Here is a 27,075-nt window from a genome sequence, read left to right as displayed (position 1 = left end):
GACTGGGGCTGGTGACGGACTTTCGATGCTCATTGTCCCACACGGGACCCAAGGAATGAGGTCTACAAATATCATTAGCGGTAATTGCTCACCTCCAATCAAACCCTTAAGTGTACCCATTATATATGAAATGACAGGTGGTCCCCAGAGAGGACGACTGTTGGAAGGAAGAGTTAGAGACTGAAGGCTGTTGCCAAGAAAAGTTTAATAACAACCTTTCTTAAACACGGACATAAACTCTTCTATGTTACACATTAAGGCCACAAAAACTATTAGTTTCATACTTAAACAAATTAATGGAAGATTTTATTAAAACAATATTTCCCCCGCCCCCCCCCCATTCACGTAGACACAACACAAAATAGGACGAAGAAAGGGTCACAAGGCGGGCAGGTCAGAATCTCAATTTATTTCTGTGGCCTGAGGAACTCGAGACAAAAATGATCCTCACAATTACCAAAAACATATAGTGTTTATTATGCAGCTTTGCACTGTTCATCCCTCTCCCAACTGACAGCAAAATGGTGCCGATAATGCAAAAATACAAATAGATTTCCTTTCTGCCTGCAATCAGGCCAGGTTCTGCATTAATGATGCAATAAAGTTATCATGGTTTAAAGTGCAACAGAGGCAGTAGAGATACACACATCTGCAGAGGCCCTGTTGGGTGGGCTCACTTTTTTTCTCTCTCCAATCTGATTAATGGGAGAAAGCAGCAAAGTTGGACTGGGAGATTGCCAATGCAACAAACCTCGGCCAATTCTCTGAACACTGACTCAAAAACAACCCCTTTTAAAATGCGAGTCAGAACCAACCACACTCGCTTCATGAAATAACATATTGGCTGACACTCCTTCCAGTTCGCATTGCCAAAAACAAATGGCCACGGGAGGTTGTGTACCCCACCAATCAGGACTGACGAAAGCAACACTGCATCACTTGCATTTTCTTTACTTAATGGTTTCCATAACTCTCTCCAGTCTCCCTCACGCCCTACAATTGCTACTCCAGATCCCATGCAACCTACAAACACCATTTCCAGTCCCCCTCACCACCCTACAATTAACCAAATAACCTACAAATACTGTTTCCAGGTCCCTCCACAATCTACAATACTGTCTCCAAACCTTGACCTCATACGGAGAAGCAACGGTTTTGAAAATCCTTTCCCCAGTACAGATCTGATCGATTACCATTCCAGTGACTGACAAAAACAAGATGTTAGTTACACTCTGGTGAAGTGTAAGGGACCTTTCCATTTTCATCTTTGGTTTGGAAATAGAAAAAGTGTCCAGTTGCACAACCACTTTTCTGTTCAGCTTTGCTCAGCGTGACAACACCTGACTTTTGGTAGGTTGCAGCTTCCCAAACGAGACCCCGTAACCAATTTTCGGAAGTTTGAAACTAGTTGTGGTGGATGGAAAACTTTTGATGCAACGACAATCCCCTGCCTAGAATTTTTAGAGTGCATTCTCTGTACATACAACTGGACTGTGTCAGAGGGAGGCTGTCTTATTGTCTCATTCCCCCCTTACCCCTCAGCTTTGCAGTGTCAGCGGGTTTGCAAATTTGGATGGATGCATTGCTTCTTTCCAGAATGCCAACTCAGCATTGGATTGTTGGTCACGCAATTAAGCTGGGCACAGCGACATCTGATCGGACTGCATTCTTCCTTCACCATGTCCCTGTTCACGTTCCAATAAACACCCTGTTACCTTCACACTGACCCCTCCCCTTCGTTCGAGTAGTCGCCAGACTCCGGTGACAGCGTGCTCAAGGCAGTTTACATTTACAAGGCGTTGAAACAACTGGAGGACCAGGCCAGCTGCCAATAGCTAACAGTTACTCCCTCCACACTTCTCCAACTCGCTGCAAACCATTGGGAAGATCCATGCAGCTGCTGAGCGGGAGATGCAGGGAGTTATACCTGGGACATCTGATCAAAGGAGTCCGAGTAGCAGCCTGACTCTGAAACTCGAGTTACAAACCTGTGTTTTGAGACCACCTACATGCCCATTTCCAACTGCTTAACTACAAGCGAGCTGACTAAAAGATCACTTTCTGGGTCCAAGCTCACGCCAAAATCCTTGTTTCTGGCCAATCGGCTCTTTAAATGTTTGTGTCAAAGGTGGTGAATCTTTGAAGTTTTTTCTCGTCCCTGGGTTTTCTGAAATTCAGCTCGTAAAATTAAGGTCAGATTAGATTCTCGCCAATTCAAATTCTGTTGGCCCAAATCCTACAAACCTACTTATCCCAGCTTTAGTCTGCAGTAAGGGGAGGCGATTTCACAAAGAGTGGATGCGGTGGACACGGAGTTTATTAATCCCACCCTTTCATTGTAACAGTGACTACACTTCTAAAGTACTTCACTGGCTGGAAAACGCTTTGTGGATATCCTGAGGCAATGGCGGGTGTTAAATACCTTCACTGAAACCCACAACCCCGTCCTCTCTATTTGGGCACCAATGGAAAGGCCTTGTTTAAAGACGCAGGCCAGTCACTTTACAGCGGGTGATGAGCATTTTGGTGTCCAGTAACCGAGCGGTGATGGCATAGTCAGCAACTCCAGGGGCAGCCTGTCCCACACAGTCTCGAGCTTCGTCTGCCCAGCTGAAGGGGGGGTATTTTTTAAAACGGAACCACAGTGCCCATGAGCAATCGGACCGCAGCTAGCGAATAAGATCGAGGCTTCTCAACATTTTCTCAGTTTGTCCACATTGATGGATTTAAGTTACCAACGCGGGTCAGTCACAATCTTGTTATTTCAAGGCTGCAGGCTGAAAACCCATTTGAGAAACGCAAGTCGTTAACCGCATCGTTTTACCAGAACCCTGAATATTAAGTCGAGCTGAGCCAGATGATCCACAACATTTAAACAGTGAGAGGAAACCCAAGGAACATTCACAGAAGTCAAAATTAGGTAACAGCGAGGATGAAACAAATTATTCCATTGGGATTTCCTCCCTCCTTTTTTTTCAAAACCCGATCTTACATCGAGACTTGATGCCACACGCTAAATTACTAAACATGCTGGCGGAGTGCAGGCCTCTCCAAGATGCACACCGAGATGGAACAGGTATGTTGGGCGTCAGACCTATCCGCTAACTCCTAGAACAAGCAGAGACATTATCAACCTCGAGTGCAGCTCGATCCCAGTCTCCAGCCCTCGTATCAATGGCTGGGCTGCCTGTCAGCTAAATAAACATTTACTTCATTTAGATAATTTCTTTTGCAAGTTTTATGAAATATAGTCAACAAATTCTACAATTTGGAATCTCTCCGAACAAGTCCCTGCTGTTTTTCAATCGATTGTCCATTCATTAAGGAGCCTAAAGACAGTACCTGCTTGCCCAATAATTTGTGCTGTTGGTTATCTTAACCCATCCACATTGTGTGTTATATAATTTGCTCCTGGTCCCCAGGTTTGGTCGATCAGACAGGTATTTACTGACACAGGGTAGGGTTGGGGTCAATTATACCAACCCCCCCCCCCAATTGGGAAAGTGGAGATCGGGCTGAAGTGCTGGTTTCCACACCCCACCCAATTTCACTCCCGATTAAAATGGGAGACTAATACTGGGCAGGGTGGAAAAACCTGCCCACCCACTCGGCATTGTAGGGTTTCTAGTCTGGCGAGTTGTGTTAAAGTTACCCCTGGCTATCCCAAATGTGGAGTACTGGAGGGCATTTGAATAGCACAGATACGTCCATTGGCACCAACAGGTAGTACAAAACTTTGTCAAGTTACAACACATAACTGGAAAACTAATACCTACAGGATTTGAACAATCGCAACAATGTTCTCTATCTTTTGACCAGATTGTCAATACGGCTACCACTTTTAAACTCTTTGCACCCATTTTAAGAAACCCATTTCAAGGCCAAAACACTAATTTTAAAACTTGATTTGTCACTTCAAGGCCTCTTAAATCACATGGGCTGCTGCGTGTAGACAGGAAAGGAAATAATGTCCAAAAAAACAGGCATTGTACCCAATGACTTAATCTTCAACAACACCCGCCCCCCCCCCATTAATGTCTTTTGATTTCCTAATGTTTTTGAGTGAAAGTGTTGATCGCTGTATTAAAAAACATTGGGAAGCATTGCTGGCTGGGGGTGGGGGAGAGAGAGAGAGAGAGAGAGAGAGAGAGAGAGAGAGAGAGAGAGAGAGAGAGAAAAAAATAGTAAATCAATCAAGTTCCAGATGAAAGGTCACTAACCATAAAGGTTAGCTCTGTTTCTCTTGCCACAGGTGTTGCCTGATCTGCTCAGTATTTCTGGCATCTCTCTGTTTAAACTTACGAAGCAAGGAATTTGGTTGGGCCTTAGTGCAAGGATTTGTGCTGCCCACTTGAAATTCTTGTTTAATTTAGTCTTGACCCCCAGACCCCGTAAGCCGTACCTGGCTGCCCCAAGATTTTGATAATTCCCCCCCCCCCCAATTTTGATATGTATATAATTTACATTTCTTTCTTCACTAAGCAACAAAACACTTTTTGTCCCTCATCAGATTTTCTGCTCTTTGAGTAATTTATATATTTAAAAAAAGCACCGACTCTCCTTTAGAATACTTAAGTCACCAAGTCTTTTAAAGATACGTAGTGAGAAAAAGCAATTCTTTTTCCGCCGATAAGTCTTCAAAAGTTGTGTGGTTTAAGAACTTTGCTCTGTCCCTTGAATGTGCAGCTGTAGTGATTGAAAGGCGTAGTTCAATTGGGATATCCCCAAGTCAGCCATCTGTTCTCCAGCTTTGACGAACTTCAACTTCTTCGCTCACAACCAATAGAAGCTCGCAGTTCTTCCCCCTCAACTGGTGTTTCAAAAACTTTCTGTGTGAAGATTAGAAATATACAGCACAGCGTAAGTGAGAGAAAATCTTCAACATTGTACAAATGTTCAATTCATGCTGAATCCAGGGCAGTAACACATCAAGGATCAGATAAATTGCCCTTAGTGTCCAAAAAGATAAGACGGGGATACGGGGATAGGGTGGAGGTGTGGGGCTTAGGTAGGGTGCTCTTTCCAAGGGCCGGTGCAGACCCGATGGGTTGAATGACCTCCTTCTGCGCTGTAAATTCTAAATTCTATGATAAACAATAGATATGATTGTATAAATCGCTTTCTCTACACTCACACACCGACATTCCAACAAGGGACCACTTTGTGCTTACTCCATTGTTCCAGACTCGATGTGCTGGAAGGTCTCGTTCTGTGTTGTGCCATTCTATGATTCCAGGTTGCTGACTCCTTCAAATTGGATAGACTATTAATGGCGGCAAGGCGCTCCCCTTCACTTCACCTAAGTGGCTTGTATACATAGGAGTGGTCCATGACACTTGCAGGCTACCCGACCGGGCAGGGCATCACAGCAAGAACATTTGCCGGCTGTACACAAACTGTCAGAGGACTGGGCAGCACGGCGATGCAGTGGTTAGCACTGCTGCCTCGCGCCGCCGCGGTCCCGGGTTTGATCCCAGGCCCTGGGTCACTGTCCGTGTGGAGTTTGCACATTCTCTCCGTGTCTGCGTGGGTCTCACCCCCACAACCTAAAGATGTGCAGGGCAGGTGGATTGTCCACGCTAATTGGCGCTTAATTGGGGGGGGGGGGGGGGGGGGGGAATAAGGAAGGGATCATTTGTCTGCACACCTAGTCACTTCAAAGCATGCTGTTTAGCACAGGGCTAAATCACTGGCTTTGAAAGCAGACCAAGGCAGGCCAGCAGCACGGTTAGATTCCCGTAACTGCCTCCCTGAACAGGCGCCGGAATGTGGCGACTAGGGGCTTTTCACAGTAACTTGATTTGAAGCCTACTTGTGACAATAAGCGATTTTCATTTCATTTCATTGTTGTAGCATCAATAAGGTGCTAGATAAATGCAACTATAAAATAACTATGGGGTGGTGAGGCGGGGACTGTGGCACAGTGGTTAGCACTGCTGCCTCACAGCGAGGGGGACCCTGGTCCGATTCTTGGGTGACTGGGAGCCTGCACTTTCTCCCCGTGTCTGCTTGGGTGTCCGCCGGGTGCTCCGGTTTCCTCCCACAGTCCAACGATGTGCAGGTTAGGTGAGTTGGCCATGATGAATGCATGGGGTTACAAGGAGAGGGCAGGGGGAGTGGGCCTGGGTTGGTTGCTCTTTCGAAGGGTCGTGGCAGACTCGATGGGCCGAATGGCCTCCTTCTGCACTGCAAGGATTCCCGGAAGGTTGGTTTGGCTAATTGGTGAGTGAATGCATCATTCATAAGAAACTGAGCTCCCAGAAATGGTCTTAAATCATATTCATTTCAAACATTTTCTAAACAGGTCACCGAGCTGCAGATCTTGTTTAAATTACATTTGGTCAGGGAATTCCAACATTTCAAACTTGGATCTAATTTTCCTCCGTTTAAACAGGTTTCTGTTCTGATGCTTTTCTTTCTCTTACACCAACTATGTCGCGGTGCGGTGGGGAGAAGTGCTGGGTTCCTCCGGTACAGGAATCCTGGTCAATTCCCACCCAGGAGCACGGCGTGGAGCTGCAGAATCCTCGCTGCGTCAGGAGAGGTCATTCGACTAATCCACCTGGTCTCAAACTGCTACAAACAACTACAATAATGTAAGATGCCACTCGCCCAGGCGTAACTAAGGATGGGCAATAAATGCTGCCATACCAGTGATGCCAATGCTGCAAGAACGAATAAGAACCTCACACAGGGACTTGGTTGCAATAGGTTTACTCTTCAATGTGTGGTTTAAGCGATCGAGGGTCACTGACACCTGCAGGAATGTGCTTGCTGGTCCAGGATAGATTGCCTTCCTTCGATCTAACCGATAAATAATCTGCTGCCACTCAGTGCGTGGGCTCTCCCCTGAAACATGCCCCCCTGATGGCTGTTGCCAAGTGTGGAATCCAACATCAACAAGAAGCAGCACGCTCATGAGAAACACCCCAAAACTGGCAAGGGGCTATCTGGCTGTAGAAGGCATCACACGCCAGCCCGATTCTGTACTCACCCAATGTCGACACGCAAACACATTGGGTGGGGTCACTGTACAGCTGACATGTCACACACCAGCTTTCACTGCTTCACACCTACCACACACTGCACAGTACGCAAGTAAACGCGAATCGTGGGAAATCGAGCTCGGTGATCAATTAACCTGAGTTCATCCTCGTTACCGATCTGGTCTGGCAGTTTCAGCTTCGAGTCGAGGTTGTAGTATATTCCAGCGACGTCGCGCACTCCGATCCAGTGCTGTCGTTTAAGGGGAAGCTTCACCGGCCCCCAGCACAAGCTGGAGGGGATGTTCATTATAAAGCCCATCACATTCGAAAGAGCAATTGTATTAACATCTCTGAAAGAAAAGCACAAATAATATCAGGAGACGTGTTGAGTGGTGCTCTGTAAATACAACTGCTTTGGGACCATTCGCCACATTAAAGGGCACTCTTAAAAATATAGCTCTTTAGGGGCAGCAGGGTGGCGCAGTGGTTAGCACTGCTGCCTCACGGCGCCGAGGTCCCAGGTTCGATCCCGGCTCTGGGTCACTGTCCGTGTGGAGTTTGCACATTCTCCCCGTGACTGCGTGGGTTTCGCCCCACAACCCAAAGATGTGCAGGCTAGGTGGATTGGCCACGCTAAATTCCCCTTAATTGGAAAAAATTGATTGGGTACTCAATAAAAAAAAATATATGTAGCTGTTTCCTTTGCTAAGATTTAGCAGACAACAAGTTGAAGAGTTTACCAACAGTTGGCTTCATATAGAAAACTCTGAAAAATATTTTTATTTGTGTGTGTGTGTGAGTAGAACGCTCAGCGCTCGCCGCCTGGGGTGACGCTCAGCGATCGCCGCCTGGGCTGACGCTCAGCGATCGCCGCCCGGGCTGACGCTCAGCGCTCGCCGCCCGGGCTGACGCTCAGCGCTCGCCGCCTGGGCTGACGCTCAGCGATCGCCGCCCGGGGTGACGCTCAGCGATCGCCGCCCGGGCTGACGCTCAGCGATCGCCGCCCGGGGTGACGCTCAGCGCTCGCCGCCCGGGGTGATGCTCAGCGCTCGCCGCCCGGGCTGACGCTCAGCGATCGCCGCCCGGGCTGACGCTCAGCGCTCGCTGCCCGGGCTGACGCTCAGCGCTCGCCGCCCGGGCTGACGCTCAGCGCTCGCCGCCTGGGCTGACGCTCAGCGATCGCCGCCTGGGCTGACGCTCAGCGATCGCCGCCCGGGCTGACGCTCAGCGCTCGCCGCCCGGGCTGACGCTCAGCGCTCGCCGCCTGGGCTGACGCTCAGCGCTCGCCGCCTGGGCTGACGCTCAGCGATCGCCGCCTGGGCTGACGCTCAGCGATCGCCGCCTGGGCTGACGCTCAGCGATCGCCGCCTGGGCTGACGCTCAGCGCTCGCCGCCTGGGCTGACGCTCAGCGCTCGCCGCCTGGGCTGACGCTCAGCGCTCGCCGCCTGTGCTGACAGATGAAGAAGCAGCCACTCTTGTGAAATATTGTAGCATTACGGCACGCTGGGTATTAGACCCCAGCAGTGAGTCAGTGACTCTGGGGCCCCCCCCCCAAAACAAAATAAACATTAGCCTACTTGGGAGACTGGAGGTTGCTTGTGCTGATTGGAACATCATTGCGGGAAACAGGAAACAGCAATTTCTTTTCCCCAGAAGCTGCATGAGGATTTACAGAATTCTGATGCACAGTATGGGATTCAATCCAATCGCAGTGTAAACCTGAGCCCCTGCCTGACCGTGAGGCTACCGGTGCTCCTGCCTTAATGAGGGCACAAGGAGCCTTAAATAATACAAATTACGTCAGCTGTCGGTGCACATCAGGGCTGGAGCACATAAACATTTACGTTTTGTCAAGCGTAACATGATTCTGAAGCAAAATGAAGATTCGAGGGCCTGAAGGGGAAAGAGCCGGCTCCCCCCCATTTTCACAGTCACGCGGATACAACCTTGTGACACTTGGGTGATGCAATGCAAACGTGTTCCGCTTCACTGAACTGGCTGTTCTTGCAAACAGAAGCAATCCTGGTCAAATCTAACCGCTTCTGCTGCACAACATTGCATCCCAAGCACTGGAGCAGAGCTGATGCTCGGACTGCGTTCAGCTGGACAGGTTTTGGGTCCGCTTTTTAATCTGTTTTTGTAGCTACAATAAGTAAAACCAAATTAAAAGTGCTTGTGAAATAAAGAACGCCGCTGTTATCTTTCAGTAAGAGCAGGGAAGAAAATTAGGTGCAAGATGTGCTCGTCTTATTTTGCATATGTATCGGTTTCGATATGGTTGTACTGTGTGTATCACACAGGGGCCGCCTTTCCAGAATTACTTAATGTTACGGTAGCTTATAGTGACAACACAAGGCAAGGCTATGATGGAGCCGATTGGGCAATTCTCTCGCCAAACGCTGGCTGTAAATGACTAGGATTGATTTTACAGATAACATTTGTATTGAATAACTACCCACCACCACTCGCGAAGGAATTAAATAGCTTAAAATTATATCGTACAGGAACAGGAGTAGGCCATTCAGCCCCTCGAGCCTGTCCCGCCATTCAATGAGATCATGGCTGATCTGTGACCTAACTCCACACACCTGCCTTGGCTCCATATCCCTTAATATCTTTGCTTAACATAAATCTATCTCAGATTTAAATAGCTGTTAGAAACGGTTTAAGCTTCAGCTGCTGTGTGTGGGAGAGAATTCCAAACCGCTACCACCCTTTGAGGGAAGAAGTTCTTCCCAACATCTCTCCTGAACGATCTGGTCCTAATGTTTAGTCTGTGCCGCCTAGTTTTAGAATCTCCACCCAGTGGGAATAGTTTATCTTTACCTACCCTGTCTTTCCCTGTTAGTATCTTAAATACTTCGATCAGATCACCCCATAACCTTTTACATTCTAGCGAAAAAAGGTCTAGTTTGTGTAATCTCTCCTCATAACTTAACCTCTGAAGTCCGGGTATCATTTTTGTCAGTATGCGACTATTAATTTTTTCGGGACTTCCGGCAAGTTATCATCCTTTTTAATCGTTCAACAGGTCTGCCATTTCCCCATTTTCGATGACAATATCTCCATTTTCAGCTTTTACTGGGCCCACATTGCTCCTCACCATCCGCTTGGCTTTCATATAACTATAACATTTCTTGTTATTGATTTTAACGTCCTTGCAAGTTTCCTTTTAGATTCGCTTTTAGTAGCTCTTAAAGGTGCTTTGTGATTTTTGTATCCATCCCTTTCGTCCGGATCTGTGCTGCGTTTTGCATTTTTGTTACCCCTTTCTTTTAGTTTTATGCTGTCCTGAAACTCTTTAGTTGTCCGTGGCTGGGTTTTTTTTTGTGAAGTGGAGCCTTTTCCTCTCAGGGGTTTATACTCACCCTGTATCTTGTTACATGCTTTGGTAAATATTCTCCACTGATCTTCCAGCTGTTTGACCCGTTAACAGAGCTTCCCAGTTTACCGTGGACAGTTTTTGCCTCGTCCTGTTAAAGTCAGCCTTACCCAAGTCTAAAACTCTGGCATCTGAATTGTGCTTTTCACTTTTGAACGCTGCACTGAATTCAATCATGTTGTGATCACTATTGCCCGCAGTTAGGCTACTAATTAAATTTGGCTCATTAATCATAACTACACCTAACATTGCCTGTCCCGTTCATGCGTTTTGCCTGTGCAGGGTGGTCCTTAACACTTCACACCTAATGAGAAGTAGCCATTGTTGCAATGTATGGAAACATGGCAGCCAATTTGCACACAGAAAGTTCTCACAAGCAGCACGGAGAGAAATGGTCAGGTTAGCTGTTTCAGTGATGCTGGAGGGGGGTAAATATTGGCCATACAAATCATTCTCCTTCAAATATGGACTGACCTGATTAGTACTACATTCCTGTATGCTCCACCCGATTGTCCAGGTATTTACGTATGTACCTTGTGATGCCTTATTATGTATTTTCCTTTCAAGTACTAAATGATCTGTTTGAGCTGCACGCAAAAAAATACCTTTCACTGTACCTCGGTACACGTGACAATAAAAAATCCAAATAGTTTTGATAGGTCAAAACATAAGCAACATGAGGAGTAAGCTACAGAGTACAACAGCACCTCGAGCCTTTCCTGCCACTCCATAAAATCATAGCCGGTCTACTTCAACTCCACCTTCACTCCTGATCCTCATACCCCTAAATTCCCTGATAGATCAAAAATATGCTGATCTATCTTAAATATACTCAATGACTGAGTACCCACAGCCCTCCAGGGTACAGAATTCCACAGATCCACGTTCTCGAGTGATGCAATTTCTCATCATAGTCCTACAATAACATCTGCATTCGCTGGAACCGAGTTGAGCGCCTCATCCAAAAAACAGCAGCTTCAAATGAGTCCCGCACTGAAGCATCTGCCTTAATTATGTGCTCAAACCTCTGGACTCAAAGCCACGGCCCTCTGGTCGCACCCTTACCTTCGCTTGTCCCACCAAACAGCTTCATAACCTTTAGTTTGAAGAGCAGCCATGATGACATTAACGTCGTAGTTTCCTGTTCCCAGCATGCTCTTCTTGTGCGGTGTTACCATGGTATTCGGGGACAACCTGGCAGACAGAAGAACAGATTTAAACACGGCTAAAACGTTAATCAGCATCATTTCCTATCCAGCACCGCCCCCCCATCCCCCCCCGAATCAAATGGTCTACATTTACAGGGGTGAATAAGGCAGCAAAACAATCTACACACAGCTGATTGCATTGGGTAGAATGGGCCTATGTTCCAAAGATCTCGTTGAAATGCATACAATTCTTAGTGAAACGTTCCTGCACACTGGCTGTGAACCTTTGGAATTCCCCAACTGGAGAGATGGTAACCCGCAGTCCTGGGGTACATTTAAGGCCGAGATCAGTAGATTCTTCAATATTAAGGGAATCAAGGATTATGAGGATGAGCAGGAAGGTGGGAGTTTAGTGAGAGGATTAGCTGTGAACTTATGGAAAGGCAGGGCAAATTTGAAGGGCTGCAAGAGCTACTCCCGCACCTACTGCTCTTTTGCAAGGGTTGCATTTAAACAGCTCTGGAGATTATTGTGCAATTGCTTGGTTTATTTAGCAATGCACTACAGGAGCGGAGCACTGTGAGCGGTAAGCTCGGATATGCAATTTGCTTGGTGTGATTTCAGCATCTGAAATGGACTCCTGTCGCTCCCATCAGTGGGAGGTAATCATGAGAATTCCAACCCTGAGCGCTACACAGCTCAAGATTCCCCATGGACATCACACAAGCCTGGAATGGGTGCATTTCATGGTTTTACTTGCCAAAGAGTAACAGGACCCTGATAAAGCATCACACTCAAGACCTTATCCCAACTCCACCCTACCCTGCTGTGCAACAAACACATTTTGGTTTTATTTCTTCCATTTTTCCACTGATTATATTAAAATTTAACATACCAGTTGTTAAAAATCATTGAAATCTTCGTAACAACCTTGCACCCAGCATGGAACGATCTATAGTTTGTAGCCTTGTCCCTCTCATCCCCTCCTGCCCCAGGATAGCTCTGCTCCTCCAATTCTGGCCTCTCGCCCATCTCCGATTGTAGTCCCTCGACCACTAGCAGCCGTGTCTTCAGCTTTTGGAGGTCCCAAGCTCTGGAATTCCCTCTCTAAACCTCTTCACCTCCCCTACTTCCTTCAAGATGCTCCTTAAAACCTAACCTTATTTTTTTAAATATAGATTTAAAGTGCCCAATTCTTTTTTTTCCAATTTAGCGCGGCCAATCCACCCTCTCTGCACATCTTTGGGTTGTGGGGGGTGAGACCCACGTAGACGCGGGCAGATAGTGCAATCTCCACACGGAGTGTGATCCGGGGCCTGGATCGACCCTGGGTCCTCGGCGCTGTGAGGCAGCAGTGTTAACCACTGCATCACCGCGCTGCCCCCGTCACCTCATCCAATATCATCTCCGCGCTGCCCCCGTCACCTCATCCAATATCATCTCCGCGCTGCCCCCGTCACCTCATCCAATATCATCTTACGTGCCTCAGTGTCAGATTGTGTTTTGTAATGTGCACAAAGTTCCTTGCGAAATGTAATTAAATTAAAATTTCTCCAGCTATGTACACACACGGACACAAGTTGTTGTTTATTATGGCTTTGATTTGGGAAGAGGGTGAAATGGTCGAAAGAAAATAAAATATCTCAATGTGTAAGAGGTGAATTCATCACCAGTGATAGACCAGCAGCTACTGGTGTTGCGAAGCTCGTGTTCAGATCACTTCACCTCCAGAACCTGGACTCAAATCCAACCCTGAGCTGAGATTAAAATCTCACCTTTCTGCAAGGTTTAACGTGCTTAACAGTTTTAAAAACACGCTCTAGTTTGGATAAACCTTGAGCACTATAACCGGCCAGTCCCCACCATTAGAGAACAGTTTCAGTCAGGGAGAGTTCGAGAATAGGTGTGGGAAATGGCAATTGCGAAGTACAGTGCTATGGTGAAAATGGGATCAAGGCAAATTGCAGGGAGAACACATTACCATCGCTAATATTCCTTCACGGAATGTGGGCAACCCTGGCTCGGCCAGTATTTAATGCCCATCCCCAATTGCTCTCAAGAAGCTGGTGGTGAAGCCTTCTTGAATCGCTGCAGTCCATGTGGTGTAGGTACACCCACAGTGCTGTTAGGGAGGGAGTTCCAGGATTTTGACCCAGCCACAATGAAGGAACGTCAACATTTTCAAATAAAGATTTTTCTTTGCAGTCCAGCAAATTAGTTGATTCTAACTTGGAACAAATGCATTAAACGCATCAGTGTAAAAGAATTTAACAGGGAGTGCGCATTGGAAGAGAGGTTGGAAACAGGGTTAAAGATTCTTTAATTCAGTTTCTGTCATCATTTAAAATTTGGGGATTTATCAGGTTTAGTTTTTAATGTTTGAGAAAGGGGGAAAAAAGTCACCGAAAAAATATCAACTGGGCTTGAAAATCCCAGTCAGTTCAAAGAATATCAGCTTTATTTCAACATTGCCCCAAAAAAGCTTTGCTAAAACCCAAGACACGGAGGAAATGTGAAAGATCTGCATTTCCCTCTCACTTTTCACAACCTCAGAACGCCCCAATGTGTTTTGCTAATGACGTACTATTGAAGCAGAATCACTATTGTAACACAGGAGCCAATTTACACACAGCAAGCTCCCAGAAACACTATCACGATAAATGACCAGATAACTTGCATTTTGTTGATGTTGGTCAACAGATAATTACCAGGACACCCCCTGCTCTTCTTTGACTTGGTTCACAAGAATGAATGATTCCTGGAATGAAGAACTTGTCGTATGAGGAACGGTTGAGGACTCTGGGGTCTATACTCGTTAAGAGTTTAGAAGGATGAGGCGGGGATCTTATTGAAACTTACAGGATACTGCGAGGCCTGGATAGAGAGGACGTGGAGAGGATGTTTCCACTGGTAGGAAAAACTAGAAGCAGAGGACACAATCTCAAACTACAGGGACTTGAAAACAGAGATGAGGAGGAATTTCTTCAGCCAGAAGGTGGTGAATCTGTGGAACTCTTTGCTGCAGAAGGCTGTGGAGGCCAAATCACTGAGTGTCTTTAAGACAGAGATAGATAGGTTCTTGATCAATAAGAGGATCAGGGGTTATGGGGAGAAGGCAGGAGAATGGGGATGAGAAAATATCAGCCATGATCGAATGGCGGAGCAGCCTCGATGGGCCGAGTGGCCTAATTCTGCTCCTATTTCTTATGTCTTATGGACTGATCATGTGGGATCTTTTACTTCCACTTGAAGGTAATCAGCGAGGATTCGGTTTAAAGTCTCGTCCAAAAGACGGCACCTCCGGCAGTGCAGCACGCCCTCAATGTGCACTGCGTGCGGAGGTCTCTGGAATGGTGCACGGAACAATGAGACGGGCAAACTAAAAGACAACCCACATCTACCAATGAGAGTTTAAAGATACCACTTTTACATTGCTCACTATTAGACGATTTCTGACTTTTTAAAATGCTCTAGTGGTTAAAGTAAACACCCTATCTTTATTGTTACAACCGCAGCCACTATGGTGGTGGGGCAATTCTACCCAGTGGGATAGTTGTGACCTTGGTTTTACGAAATAATATGTCGATCCACCACTTAAGTAAGGCATCAATTGATGAGTTTCGTCTTCGGGGACAATGTACCACCTTCCTCCCCTTATACCCAAGCGGGAATGGAAGGATGGGGCTTTGTTAAGGCAGGAAGTGTTTTGAGACATCCTCAGGCATAACAAAGTACATGTTTCTTTCTTTTACCGCATTCCCCATAAGATCATCCCAGTTAAAATACAGCTGTTGTTTCTTTCCCTGCTAAATATTAGGACTCGAAATACTCTCACAATAAAAGAGGGGATTTGATAAAGTAAATAACGAGAGGTTGCGTCCAGAGGCAGGTGAGTAGGCAAGCAGAGGGACGCTGTTTACTGGTGCAAAGGGAAGCGACAGTCATTACACTCATTTAAGGTTTAAGGAGTGCAGCTTCTATTGGTTCCATCACAGACGTTTTAAAATAAACGTCAAAACACCCCTGAGGATTGGCTTTGCATACTTCGCAAATACACATTTTTACACAGACAAATCTCACGCCCAGGTCACCGCTTGCTGGCCTCAATAAGGCAAGTTAGAACGCGGGCGTCTTCTACCACCCCTCGTCTGGACGATCAAATATTTTGAAGCGTTCAGCTTGAAGAAAATATCTTCGGGAGATTTTACAACAAATGATTTTACAACAAGTTAGTTTCTTTGTTACATGACCCTGGGAGGTGACAGAGATACCAATGCCAGTGACGCCTTGCTGTGTTTCATGTTTTTAGAAGTGCATCAGAGTTCTCACAATCTACCCTCAGTCCCTCCTTTTCTCATTTCTGTTAATACAATGCTCAGTTCGCCTCTGAAGTCTCCTCGCTCATTCCTCCCAAGTTGCCAATGCCCTGTGCTTAGTTTTCCTCCTCTCTGTATTGAGGTCGACTGCAGCCAGATGCCTTTTACACAAGCTCATCGCAGGGAGAGGAGCCTGAATATTCTGATCCGAATCTTCCGCATTATTTTGACTTAGGCGGCAAAGTGCTGAAATCATTTTTGAAATCACACACCATAACCTGAACACTAAATGCAAGTCAGCATGTCAGTCCAGATTGAAGAATAGAGTTAGACCGTGTCTTTAGATGAGATGCTGAACCGAGGCCTGGACTACCTGCCCCAGCATTCTATTGGTGTCCTTAATCACCATTCCTCCCTCAGCCAACACCACCAGAAACAGATGAACTGGCCCTTTGGCATGTTCCTGTGGGGAAAATAACCATCACGTTCACCAAACTGTGACTGCGTGGCAAAGCAGCTAGTTGCTTGCAGATCACGAGTCATTTTGGAGAGAGAAACAGAAGCCCCTCTATCTTCCAACTTCTCCCCAAAAAAACAAGTTGCATTTGCTTCACTTTCATTTATGACTTTAATGGACCAGACTGACAATATCCTGGTGTCCTGCTTTAAGTTAACGGACTAATTCCAATCGTGAGGGACACTATTGCACTGCAAGGGCAGTGACACAGATCCGATACCCAGACTGTATACCTTTAAAACGGCTTTATCAGATCTTTGAGTGAACAATGGATGAAGCCCTTGTTTAAACCTCACTTGCCAAATCAATCAGCGACTGGAGAACGTTTATACCAATCCCTGTAAACTGTCACAAGCCAATACTGCAGGGTCACACAGTATTGTGTACACTGTATATTCCAAATGTAACTACTATAATGTGCAAATTCTTATTTAGGTACACCCCAGACTCCAGGATTCCTTTGACAAGTAGGGTCAATGACTCGGGCACATTGCGAATCCTGGAATAGAATTATGCAAACACTGATAAGAACCTTTCGCTTCTTCCTGCTTACGCGGTTGCCACCATGGTAACAGCCCGATTCATTTCAACAGTATAATTGTTTTAGTTTTCCCAGACTGTTTCATGTCTGCGCTCATCACAGCCAGGACTGATAGAGATGGAACGCTTGTGCATCCAGCAGCCCCAGGTCAGATACAGCAAGAGTGAACTGCAGAGTAAAGCCCATGCTAATCTACACCAGGAGGAAGAGTTACGCTCAGAAGAGTGCAGGTGTGCTGGAGGGCTGCAGAATGGTCAACGCAACACACATTTTCAAAAGGAGTGATAGGGCTAACCTGGGTAATGAAATCAGTCGGCTTAATGTGTGCCGAGGAAAATTCTAGCACCTGACTGCAAAGGGATTGAATGTCTAGCTGGAGGATACAATCAAACGGGCAGCACGGTAGCACAAGTGGATAACACTGTGGCTTCACAGCGCCAGGGTCCCAGGTTCGATTCCCCGCTGGGTCACTGTCTGTGCGGAGTCTGCACCTTCTCCCCGTGTCTGCGTGGGTTTCCTCCGGGTGCTCCGGTTTCCTCCCACAGTCCAAAGACGTGCAGGTTAGGTGGATTGGCCATGCTAAATTGCCCTTAGTGTCTAGAAAAAGGTTAGGGGGGGTTGTTGGGTTAGGGTGGAAGTGAGGGCTTAGGTGGGTCGGTGCAGACTCGATGGGCCGAGGCCTCCTTATGTACTGTATGTTCTATGTAATGTAAACAGCCAACAAGGATTTCAGAAAGTATGGTTCTGCTCAGAGAGTCTTGATAGGTGTTCTTTCAGGAGGCAATTGTTGTGGTAGATCGGGAAATGTAGCAGATGCAGTGTACATGGACTCCAAGAAGGCCTTTGACAAGGAACCACACAGGAACCACAAGGACTACTACAAGAGAAGACGGCAACCAGGGAATATGGGGAAGGTAGCGAACTAGATTAAAAACTGGTTACGAGGGGAAACAGCGTTGGGGTTAAGGGCAGCTTCTGAAAGTGATCAAAGTGGGGCAGCTCCTGTTCACAACTTGAGACGAGGATTTGGACAAAGAACGAGTGGGAACAGTGTCCAAATCTGCAGAAATAGAAAACACAGTAAACAATCCTTCTTTTGAATAAATTTAGAGTACCCATTTTTTTTTCCAATTAAGGGGCAATTTAGCGTGGCCAATCCACCTACCCTGCAGATCTTTGGGTTGTGGGGGTGAGACCCACTCAGACACAGGGAACAGTGACCTGGGGCCGGGATCGAACCCAGGTCCTCGGCGCCGTGAGGGAGCAGTGCTAACCACTGCGCCACTCACAGTAAACAATCCTGAGGTTCAAAGGAAGCTTCAAGGAAATATTAACGTAACAGTGGAATGGCCAACAGACAGATGGAATTCAATGTCAGTAAGTGTGAGGTGGTATATCTTGGTTTAAAATGATACCCTTATGAGGAAAGTAGGAGATTAAAAGAAAGATAGGGGACAGAGAAGAGGAGGAAATGTTTTTTTAAACAGAGAGTTTTGAAGCTGTTGAATTCACGACCAGATGTAGTGACTGAATCCAGAAACTATATCAATATTTGAAAATACTTTCTGGAGATAAGCAGGTCAAGGGAAAATGGAAGAGAGAGATACAGAACAGGGCGGGGACAACAGCAACACACAGTTCGATGGCCTTTAATACAGAAATAAACCCTGGACACTTCACAGAATAATAATCAGGCCAAAATTGACACCAAGCCTAAAAACAAAGAGCCATCAGATGGGGCAACTAAAATCGTAGTTAGAGACGGATCCTGAGGAAGGTCTTCAGCGAGGGGGAGACAGAGGGCGTTATTGAGGGAATTCCACAGTTTAGTCCAGAGATGACTACGGCAAGGCCAGCACGAAGGGGTGAAAGGAGAGGGAGATACACAAGATGCGGGAACCAGAGTGCAGAGCTCTCAGGAGGTTGCAAGGCTGGAGAAGGTGACAGAGACACGGAGAGGCAGAGGCCATGAAGGGATTTTAAATGAGGCCGAGAATTCTAAATTTGAGGTGCTCAGGGACTGGAGACCAACACAGGTCAGAGACCAGAGGATGCTGACCGAGATCTACCAAGGGACAGGATGCAAGTAGTTTAATCATTGACGAGTCTGTTTCTGGAGGAAGGGCGGCGCTATCTAGGGCATCGGAATAGTCAAGTCCGGGAGTATCGCAGGCATGGACAGTAGATGGGCTGAACTGGGGCAGTGACAGGGTGATAGGGTGCGGAGGTTGGCGTGGTTGGTGATGCACAATTCAGAATACTGCCCAGGGGAGAGAGGAACACCAGCACAGACTAATTGGGCCGAATGGCCTGTTCCAAGACTGTAACTTCCTTGATTTGACACAGCACCAATTCATCAGCTCCCAAGCAAGATTAACAAATTAGAATCTTGTTTGTCCTGTAGACCTGTGTGTCCTGGGGTGTGGGGTCTTTCATCGCTGCAGATTCTGGCCCAGGCTGTAGGTAAGTATATTCCTTTGGACATTTTTGCAAACAACACAACAAAATAATTACATCGCAGTGAGCAAGGAGAAAATCAGCTCAACATACAGAGATACAGAGGGGGACAGACATTATAACTGGCTTGATACAATTAGACATTGCTCGAAGTCTCCATAAGCCCCATCAGAGACCGGGGTAGAAACAGGATGAAACGTGGTAAAATGGTGCACACCTTACCCCTGCTGGCAATTACCACGAGCGTTCAGGATACATTTTCCGGGTTCAGGCATGCACCAATATACATCTCCCTCAGCTCGAGCAGAACCCAAGAAACACCACAGCCTCCTCGCCTCGGATTCCAACCCCGTCTGCACCCACGCAGGAGCCAATCACGGATTCTTCATACCCACCCCACCCTTACAACACAACTTAACCCCAGTCTCGGGCCTGGTCTGACATCAGCCTGAACCAACGTCATTCCACACATTTGCACAGAGGGGACCGGCAGCAACATGTTCAGATTATGATCAAGCCCCCAGGGCCTTCCAAGAAGCAGAGAGGATAAGGAGTTTGAACTACCAAAAAGAAACAAGACAGCGAAGGATCAGGGCCCAGCCCGGGTTCCCTATTTCCCTGTTGCACAAACTGTTCATTCAACCAAGATAGTGTGTCTCCCCCCCCCCCCACACCCCCCCTCCCCCCGCCCCCCCCCCCCCCCCAACACCGCCCCCCACCGCCCCAAAAACGCAAAGTCCAGCCTTTAGAGTAAGAAAAAGAAAACGCACCTTCAAGAAAGGACATCCCCAGCTCCAGGGGGAAATGGGGTCGCAGCGGACCTGGCCTAGCCCAGCACCTCCCAGTCCCCACACCCCAGCCGGCCCTCCAGTCACATCCAGGGCAGTGCACCACCCCCATTCATACCGAAGAGAAAAAGGATGATTATGTCAGTCCCAGTCGGGGAGACCCCATCACTGAAGGGAAGAGGAATCGTCAAGACACCAACAGTTGGGCGCCCTGGGGTGAAGAAAGGAAGAAACAAAATTGGTGAAAAAACCCCGAAGGGAAGAACACTCGCACTGATCTAAGAACCCCAGTACTGTCCGCCATCACAGGAAGGATATTAAGAACAATCTCTCTATTTAACAGACCAGCTAAGGATTAAATAAACCCACCTCAGCGTGCGTCACCACTCATACCCTCCTATTCTGATAGCTCTATAAAAAACCCAGAGGAAAAACCTCACAGGAGTCAGGAGGAACACAGTCCTACCAGGAGTAAAACTGTGCACAGACCACATTTCACGTAATCGACTCAATAGTGCTTTTGCTAGAACAGGAAGACTCTCGCTCCCGTGCTCACATCTCCAACACTCTTGCAGGAGAAAAAACAATAAATAATCAACAACATGGACACAAGGGAGTAATGTCCAGGATTATGGAAGAAATTCAGGATAATGACACCATCTATGTTGCACGAGAAGGCTGATGTCAAAAACGGTCAATGGGCACTCTTCTGGATCTCTCAAAGATCCCAATGAACGAAGGAAGCGCCTTTACATCCACCAAGCTGTCGCTCCGGCATCCAAGCAACCCACAGCCTAGGCCCTGGCCAGGAGGGTGGATGACTCGACCCGCTCTGCAACCTCCAATCCCTCGCAACAAGCATCAAGGTTAGGATAATATAGGGCCAGGAGTCTGGGGTCCCAACCGGACCCAGGCCCCGAAGAGCGGAGATGCTGCTCTCCGTCGAACCCGATGCATCCAGCCTCCAAATCAAGATTACTAAAGCACGGCAGCTAATCTTCAAACTCAATCGGGAACTCGCCTCCCACATTTCGCCAGGGCCCGACCTCATGGGCACACCTTGCCCGGCCCCTACCTCCCAAACCTGTCAGGGTGGACGACATGACATGCAGCAGGAGCTCAGCGTCTTGAAGGCCGGCCCCCTACCGGGGAAAGTGCTCTTCTGGGTGCAAGGACTCTCTTGTGCGTCTCCACCATTCACCCAAGGATACCTTGCAAAGTGAGCTTTAAAGATGAAGAGCTGAGATCTTCATCGAGAACAGCCACTCTCAATGGCGGCCATCATCCGGACGCCACTGTAAGCTGGGCCCCAGCCCAGCCCACTCCAACCACCGCGGTCAAACAAGACTTTTGGCAATTTATCACTGCTCCTCTTTGCAGAACACCAATCAGGATTCTCCAGAAACATAGTGCAAGACATATATATCCCAAGAGAGAAATACAAAATGTAATCCTTTACTTTATCCTGCTGCACGAAAACGCAGCCGCTCCCGCGCTCACATCGCGTGACCCCTTGGGCGCAATGTTTTGATGATCAACAAGGTAAGGGCATGATACATCAGAGAATCAGCACAAGGATAAATCACCGGGATTCAGTCTAAGTGTGGGATAAAAACACCTACATTATTCAAGAATTCTTCCAATTAAAGTGTCACACCAGATGCTCAGCAAAATATCACAGTATTGTCAACATGGGAGGCCATTCAGCCCCTCGTCTGCTACATCATGGTTGATCAGCAGCAGGATATCAGTAAAATTGATGTGGGTGGGTAATATTCTCAGTCCTCACACCCTTAAACTATAAAAAACATCCAGAACACAATGGTAGATGTTAACGTCCTGGACCACAGAGATTACATAAAATAAACAAATGGGAGTAAGAAAAAGAAAGAAAAGTGAGCGAGAGAGAGCGATTGAGAGAGAGAGAGAGAGAGAGAGAGAGAGAGAGAGAGAGAGTGTGTGTGTGTATGTGTATGGAAGAGTGCAGAAAGGGGAGAGCGCAGAAAGGGGGAGGGCAGAGGAGGGCAAAGGTAGAGCGAACTCTTTCTAATTATTCCTCTGAGGCACCTTAGGATGTTGTTCGATGTTGAAGGTAAAATAAAATTGATGTGGTGATGAATCAGCCACAAGGAGGCACAGAATACTTTTAACATAATTAGAACTACTGGCTATTGAAAGAAAGCCTATGAGATCATTTAAAAAGGGAAATCGATACAAATATTAAAAGGAGTATTCAGAGAAAATTAGGTTGAATTCGGTAGTTGAAACGGTGACAGCTCGGACACAAAGGATCAAATGGCCTCTTTCAGTCCGATAACTCCGGAGTCACTTCGAGCACTGCAGCATCATTAGGAACAATTGTGTGAGCTGGAAGAGAGAGACTTGCATTTCTCTAGTACCTTTTGTAACCTCACAGCTCTTTGCAGCCAGTGAAATATCACTGAAGTGTAGCGGGATGAATTGACGAACTCTCCTGCTCCACTCTAAATCGTGACGACAGGATTGTTTAATGCCACCCAAGAGGGCAGATGGAGGCACTGTCATAATGTCTCATCTGTAAACACAGGACCTCCAGCAATGCAGTGCTCGCTCAGAACTGCACTGGAGTGTCAACCTGGAGTGTGTGCTGAAGCCTCTGGAGCAGGACTTGAATCTACAACCTTCTGATTCGACGTGAGCGAGTGCGACCAACTGAGCCACATCTGACAATGGCCTTACCCAAACAACTGTGCTCCCCAGCAACTCCACAATGTAATATATGCTACAACGTGATACAATGACACTCTGCTTCAGGTACCTCTGAAAAATCTCCTGTAGGCTGTCTCTTGTGAATGCTCTCCCATCCTGGAAGACATTGTTGAGGGCATGAAGTGCACACAGCTCTCTCCTCTGTTTCTCGTGGTAAATCAGAGCGGGTACCGGAGCATCAGAGTCCACTTTTAACTTATCGCCTTTCCAGGGGACACAGTTCATTTTCAGTTTGACAAGATGAACTGCCTGAAACGTGATCAAATCTCAAGAAAAAGTACACCTCGATCTTGGTTCACGTTCCAGGCATCTTATAGTCATATTAAGACTTCTGAGCTGCAACATCCAAGTGTCTTCAGGACTCAGTAAGACTTAAATCAAATATAAACGATAGTTGTTGGTTGCGGAACTTCGTCACAGTCACATCCAAGAAGTAGAAAGTATATACTCAGTAGCATGTTACAATCCTTTAAGGACACTTTCCTCTTGTCAGTCTAACACTTTTAAGACTGAAATCAGTACTTCTTTCCCTGAAGTTCAGCCATTTGGGCACAATGTTTATAATCTCTCAGTGCGCTCCAACATGCTGCTGTGAGAATATTCCAGGTTGCAGAGGGCTTTGTGTTAACAGTTGCATTCTTCTCCAATCTTCAGACCATCTCTTCTGGTTGGAAACCAATGTCCTGGTTTCCAGGCTGAGCCCTGGGTTAGTCCTTGCATCTGGCTCCGCTTCTGTCCGTGTGCCAGTCCCCGTGCCCCAGTCTTTGGGCTCTCCCTACGCCAGTCCTTATGATCCCTCACCACCTTATCCACGCTTTTCGTGCTTCCCCGCACCCACTCCTGCCTGGACTCTCCCTGTGCCCCCTCCCCACCTGGAGTTTCCCTGTGCCTCCCCCCCCCCCCTTGGACTCTCCCTATGCCCCCTCTCTGTGTGGACTCTCCCTGTTCCCCCTCCTCCCTCTGGATTCTCCCTGTTCCCCCTCCTCCCTCTGGACTCTCCCTGTGCACTCCCCCTCTCTCTGTGTGGACTCTCCCTGTGCCCCCTCCCCCTCTGGACTCTCCCTGTGCCCCCTCCCCCTCTGGACTCTCCCTGTGCACTCCCACTCTCCCTGTGTGGACTCTCCCTGTTCCCCCCTCTCTCTGTGTGGACTCTCCCTGTGCCCCCTCCCCCTCTGGACTCTCCCTGTGCACTCCCCCTCTCCCTGTGTGGACTCTCCCTGTTCCCCCCTCTCTCTGTGTGGACTCTCCCTGTGCCCCCTCCCCCTCTGGACTCTCCCTGTGCCCCCTCCCCCTCTGGATTCTCCCTGTTCCCCCTCCTCCCTCTGGACTCTCCCTGTGCACTCCCCCTCTCTCTGTGTGGACTCTCCCTGTGCCCCCTCCCCCTCTGGACTCTCCCTGTGCCCCCTCCCCCTCTGGACTCTCCCTGTGCACTCCCCCTCTCTCTGTGCCCCGGTCAATGGCGGTCAGCAGTCTCCGGGCCGCTCACGCCGCTGCCTCCAGCTCCGCCCGGTGCCGTGATCCCACTCCCGCCGCTCGGCTCCCACTCCCGCCGCTCGGCTCCGGCCACCATCTGCGTTCTACGTCACCTGCGCACTACGTCCCCATACCCGCGGGCGCCATGACGTCAGGAACGAACGTCAAATTCCAATCGGGCGTATAACGTCATCGCGTAAAACGCCATGCCCCGCCCACGCCTGGAATGTTACCAACACTCCCGGATTGGCCGGGAGCCTCCAGAATTTCAGTAAACATGAGTAAAACTGTAGGGGCATTTTTTAAAAATAGTGCACTTTTATTAATTCTATGAATATTGGAAATGGGGATAAAATGGATACTTGACCAACAGTGAAAAATATTGCAGAGACCATTCTCTCTCCAGTTGGCATGTGAAGGCAGAGCATCATGGGGATGGGCTCAACCTGTTGCAGTGGCAGGAGCGTCAGAACTGGACATCTGGAAGCTCGAGGCCCACCCGGTACGCAGAGGACCACCTCCTCGTGAACCTGCTCCTGGGCCTGGCCAAACCTGCCATCAACAGGTCCAGGGGGCGACCGAGGGGGTCGTCCAACCCGACTGCCTGCCCTCTTCTGAGGCTACATTCGCAGCCGGGTGTCCCTGGAGAGGGAGCGCACGGTGTCCACGGGCACACTCGAGACCTTCCGTGACAGGTGGGCACCGTAGGGGCTGGGGTGCTTTATTGAGCCCTTTCATCACATTTCAATTTGATGTTTTATGTTTCATTGGTTTTTGTTGAAGACAATACCCCTTTTAATTTGTCCCTCTGGGAACTAAATACTGGGAACTAAATACACCTGGTTATAAAGCTTACAGGAGGAATTGGGTGGATGGCAGAGGGGGTGGAGTGGCCTTACATGTAGATTGGGGGAGGCAGACAAGCAGCTATCAAAAAGATAGTGAATTTCTGGGATGTGGCCGGGATAATTTCCTGCAACAATATGTTCCAGATGCAATAAGGGAACAGGCAGTATTAGATTTAGTTATGATTAATGAGCCATATGTAATTAGTAGCCTAACTGCAGGCAATAGTGATCACAACATGATTGAATTCAGTCCAGCGTAAATAAGTGAAAAGCACAATTCAGATGCTAGAATTTTGGACTTGGGTAAGGCTGACTTTAACAGGACGAGGCAGAGAATGTCCACGGTAAACTGGGAAGCTCTGTTAATGGGTCAAACGGCTGAAGATCAGTGGAGAATATTTGAAGACATATTTAACGAGATACAGAGCGAGTATAAACCCCTGAGGGGAAAAGGCTCTTCACACAAAAAACAGCCATGACAACTAAAGAGTTTCAGGACAGCATAAAACAGCATAAAACTAAAAGAAAGGGATTACAAAAATGCAAGGCGCAGGACAGATCCGGACAAATGGGATAGATACACAAAGAAGCAACGGGTCACAAAGCAGCTGATAAGAGCGACTAAAAGGGAGTATGAAAGCAAGGGACATCATGAAAGTGGGTGGTGACTAAAAGCTGACAATTGAGATATTCAGCAGGATCTATTGGTCGTGTTGCACCCGAAATGCAGCGTGGTGCAGTGCAACCGGCAGATGCCAGGAGATCCCACTCCCAGGATCTACCCAGCTCGCCGCGCCTTGCCAGAAATGTTGCAATGTGAATACCGTCCATTGTGGACAGGATCACTTTCTGGTAAAGCTGCATATTAGAGTAAAGCAGCTAGTCTCACTCTAATGTGTGTTTCCAAGATCTAACCAAGGTGTGGAAGCTCATTCCCTTGCCTTGAGGACCTCAGGTGAGAGGCATTCAGTGTTGGCCTCCACACACGGGGACCAGGCGGAATGGCACTTGTGGGGGTCTCCCAGCAGATTGGAGGCCCCCAGCTGCATGCCCTTTGTGCATGGGGGTGCCCTGGCACTATCTGAGAACTCTGGCAGTGCCATGTTTCCAGGCTGGCACTGTGAAGGAGCCCAGGTGGCAATGGCAGGGGGAGTGCCAGGGTGCCAGCCTAGCACTGCCAAGCTGTCATTTTTTTGGCAGTGGTGATCGGTCCAGGGTGTGCCCTGGTGGGTGTAGGGGGTGTGGGGATTGCCTTATAGTGAGTGAGGGCTGGGAGGGGGGATGTTCGGGGGCTCAAAAGATTGGGACGCCATCTCAAAATGGCATCTCAATCTCACGCTGCGTTGACATGTTCGGGCAAGCAGAGCACCTCAGTGCAGGAAACGGGGCTAAGTTCAGCCTCGTCTGGGAGTTCCCCACTGAAGCCCCAATCTACTCAGATGGGCGTTAGATAGAGGGGCATTTCTCAGCTCTCCGAGCTTCAGGAAACACCCGGCTAATCTTTTGCAACAGGATCCGGCCCCCATTCGGGTAGATGGCATCAATTGTCAGTGATGGGGGAATGGCAGACAAGCTGAACAATTACTTTGCCTCAGTATTTGCAGCTGAAAAGGAGGATAACTTGCTGTAAGTCCCGAAAAAATTAATAGTCGATAGAGGACAGGGACTTAATACAATTAACATAAATACGGCATCAGTAATTAAGAAATTACTGGAACTAAAAAGCGTCGAACCCCAGGACCTGACGGTTTCCATCCAAGGCGGTTAAAGGAAGTAGGGGAGCACCTTGTAGATGCCCTAACTACAATCTTCCAGAGTTCCCTAGATTCAGGAGTAGTCCCTTTGGATGTCGCTCCACTTGAGAAGGGAG

General features: G+C 47.8%; 1 protein-coding gene across 1 annotated transcript; it reads right to left on the bottom strand.

The window, feature by feature from the left end:
• Nucleotides 1-186: 186 nt before the first annotated feature.
• Nucleotides 187-23,754, bottom strand: josd1 (Josephin domain containing 1). Its single transcript, XM_072492446.1, has 4 exons — nt 22,934-23,754; nt 11,435-11,563; nt 7,142-7,336; nt 187-4,829 (listed from the first exon to the last, which is right to left on the bottom strand). Exons 1-4 carry the CDS (start codon nt 23,107-23,109, stop codon nt 4,730-4,732), a joined length of 600 nt encoding a protein of 199 aa, XP_072348547.1. The 5' UTR covers nt 23,110-23,754; the 3' UTR covers nt 187-4,729.
• Nucleotides 23,755-27,075: the final 3,321 nt, after the last annotated feature.

Source organism: Scyliorhinus torazame, chromosome 29, assembly GCF_047496885.1.
Source record: "Scyliorhinus torazame isolate Kashiwa2021f chromosome 29, sScyTor2.1, whole genome shotgun sequence".
NCBI lineage: Eukaryota > Metazoa > Chordata > Chondrichthyes > Carcharhiniformes > Scyliorhinidae > Scyliorhinus > Scyliorhinus torazame.
The sequence above is the reverse complement of the archived record's forward strand: the minus strand, read 5'-3'. Positions and strand labels throughout refer to the sequence as shown.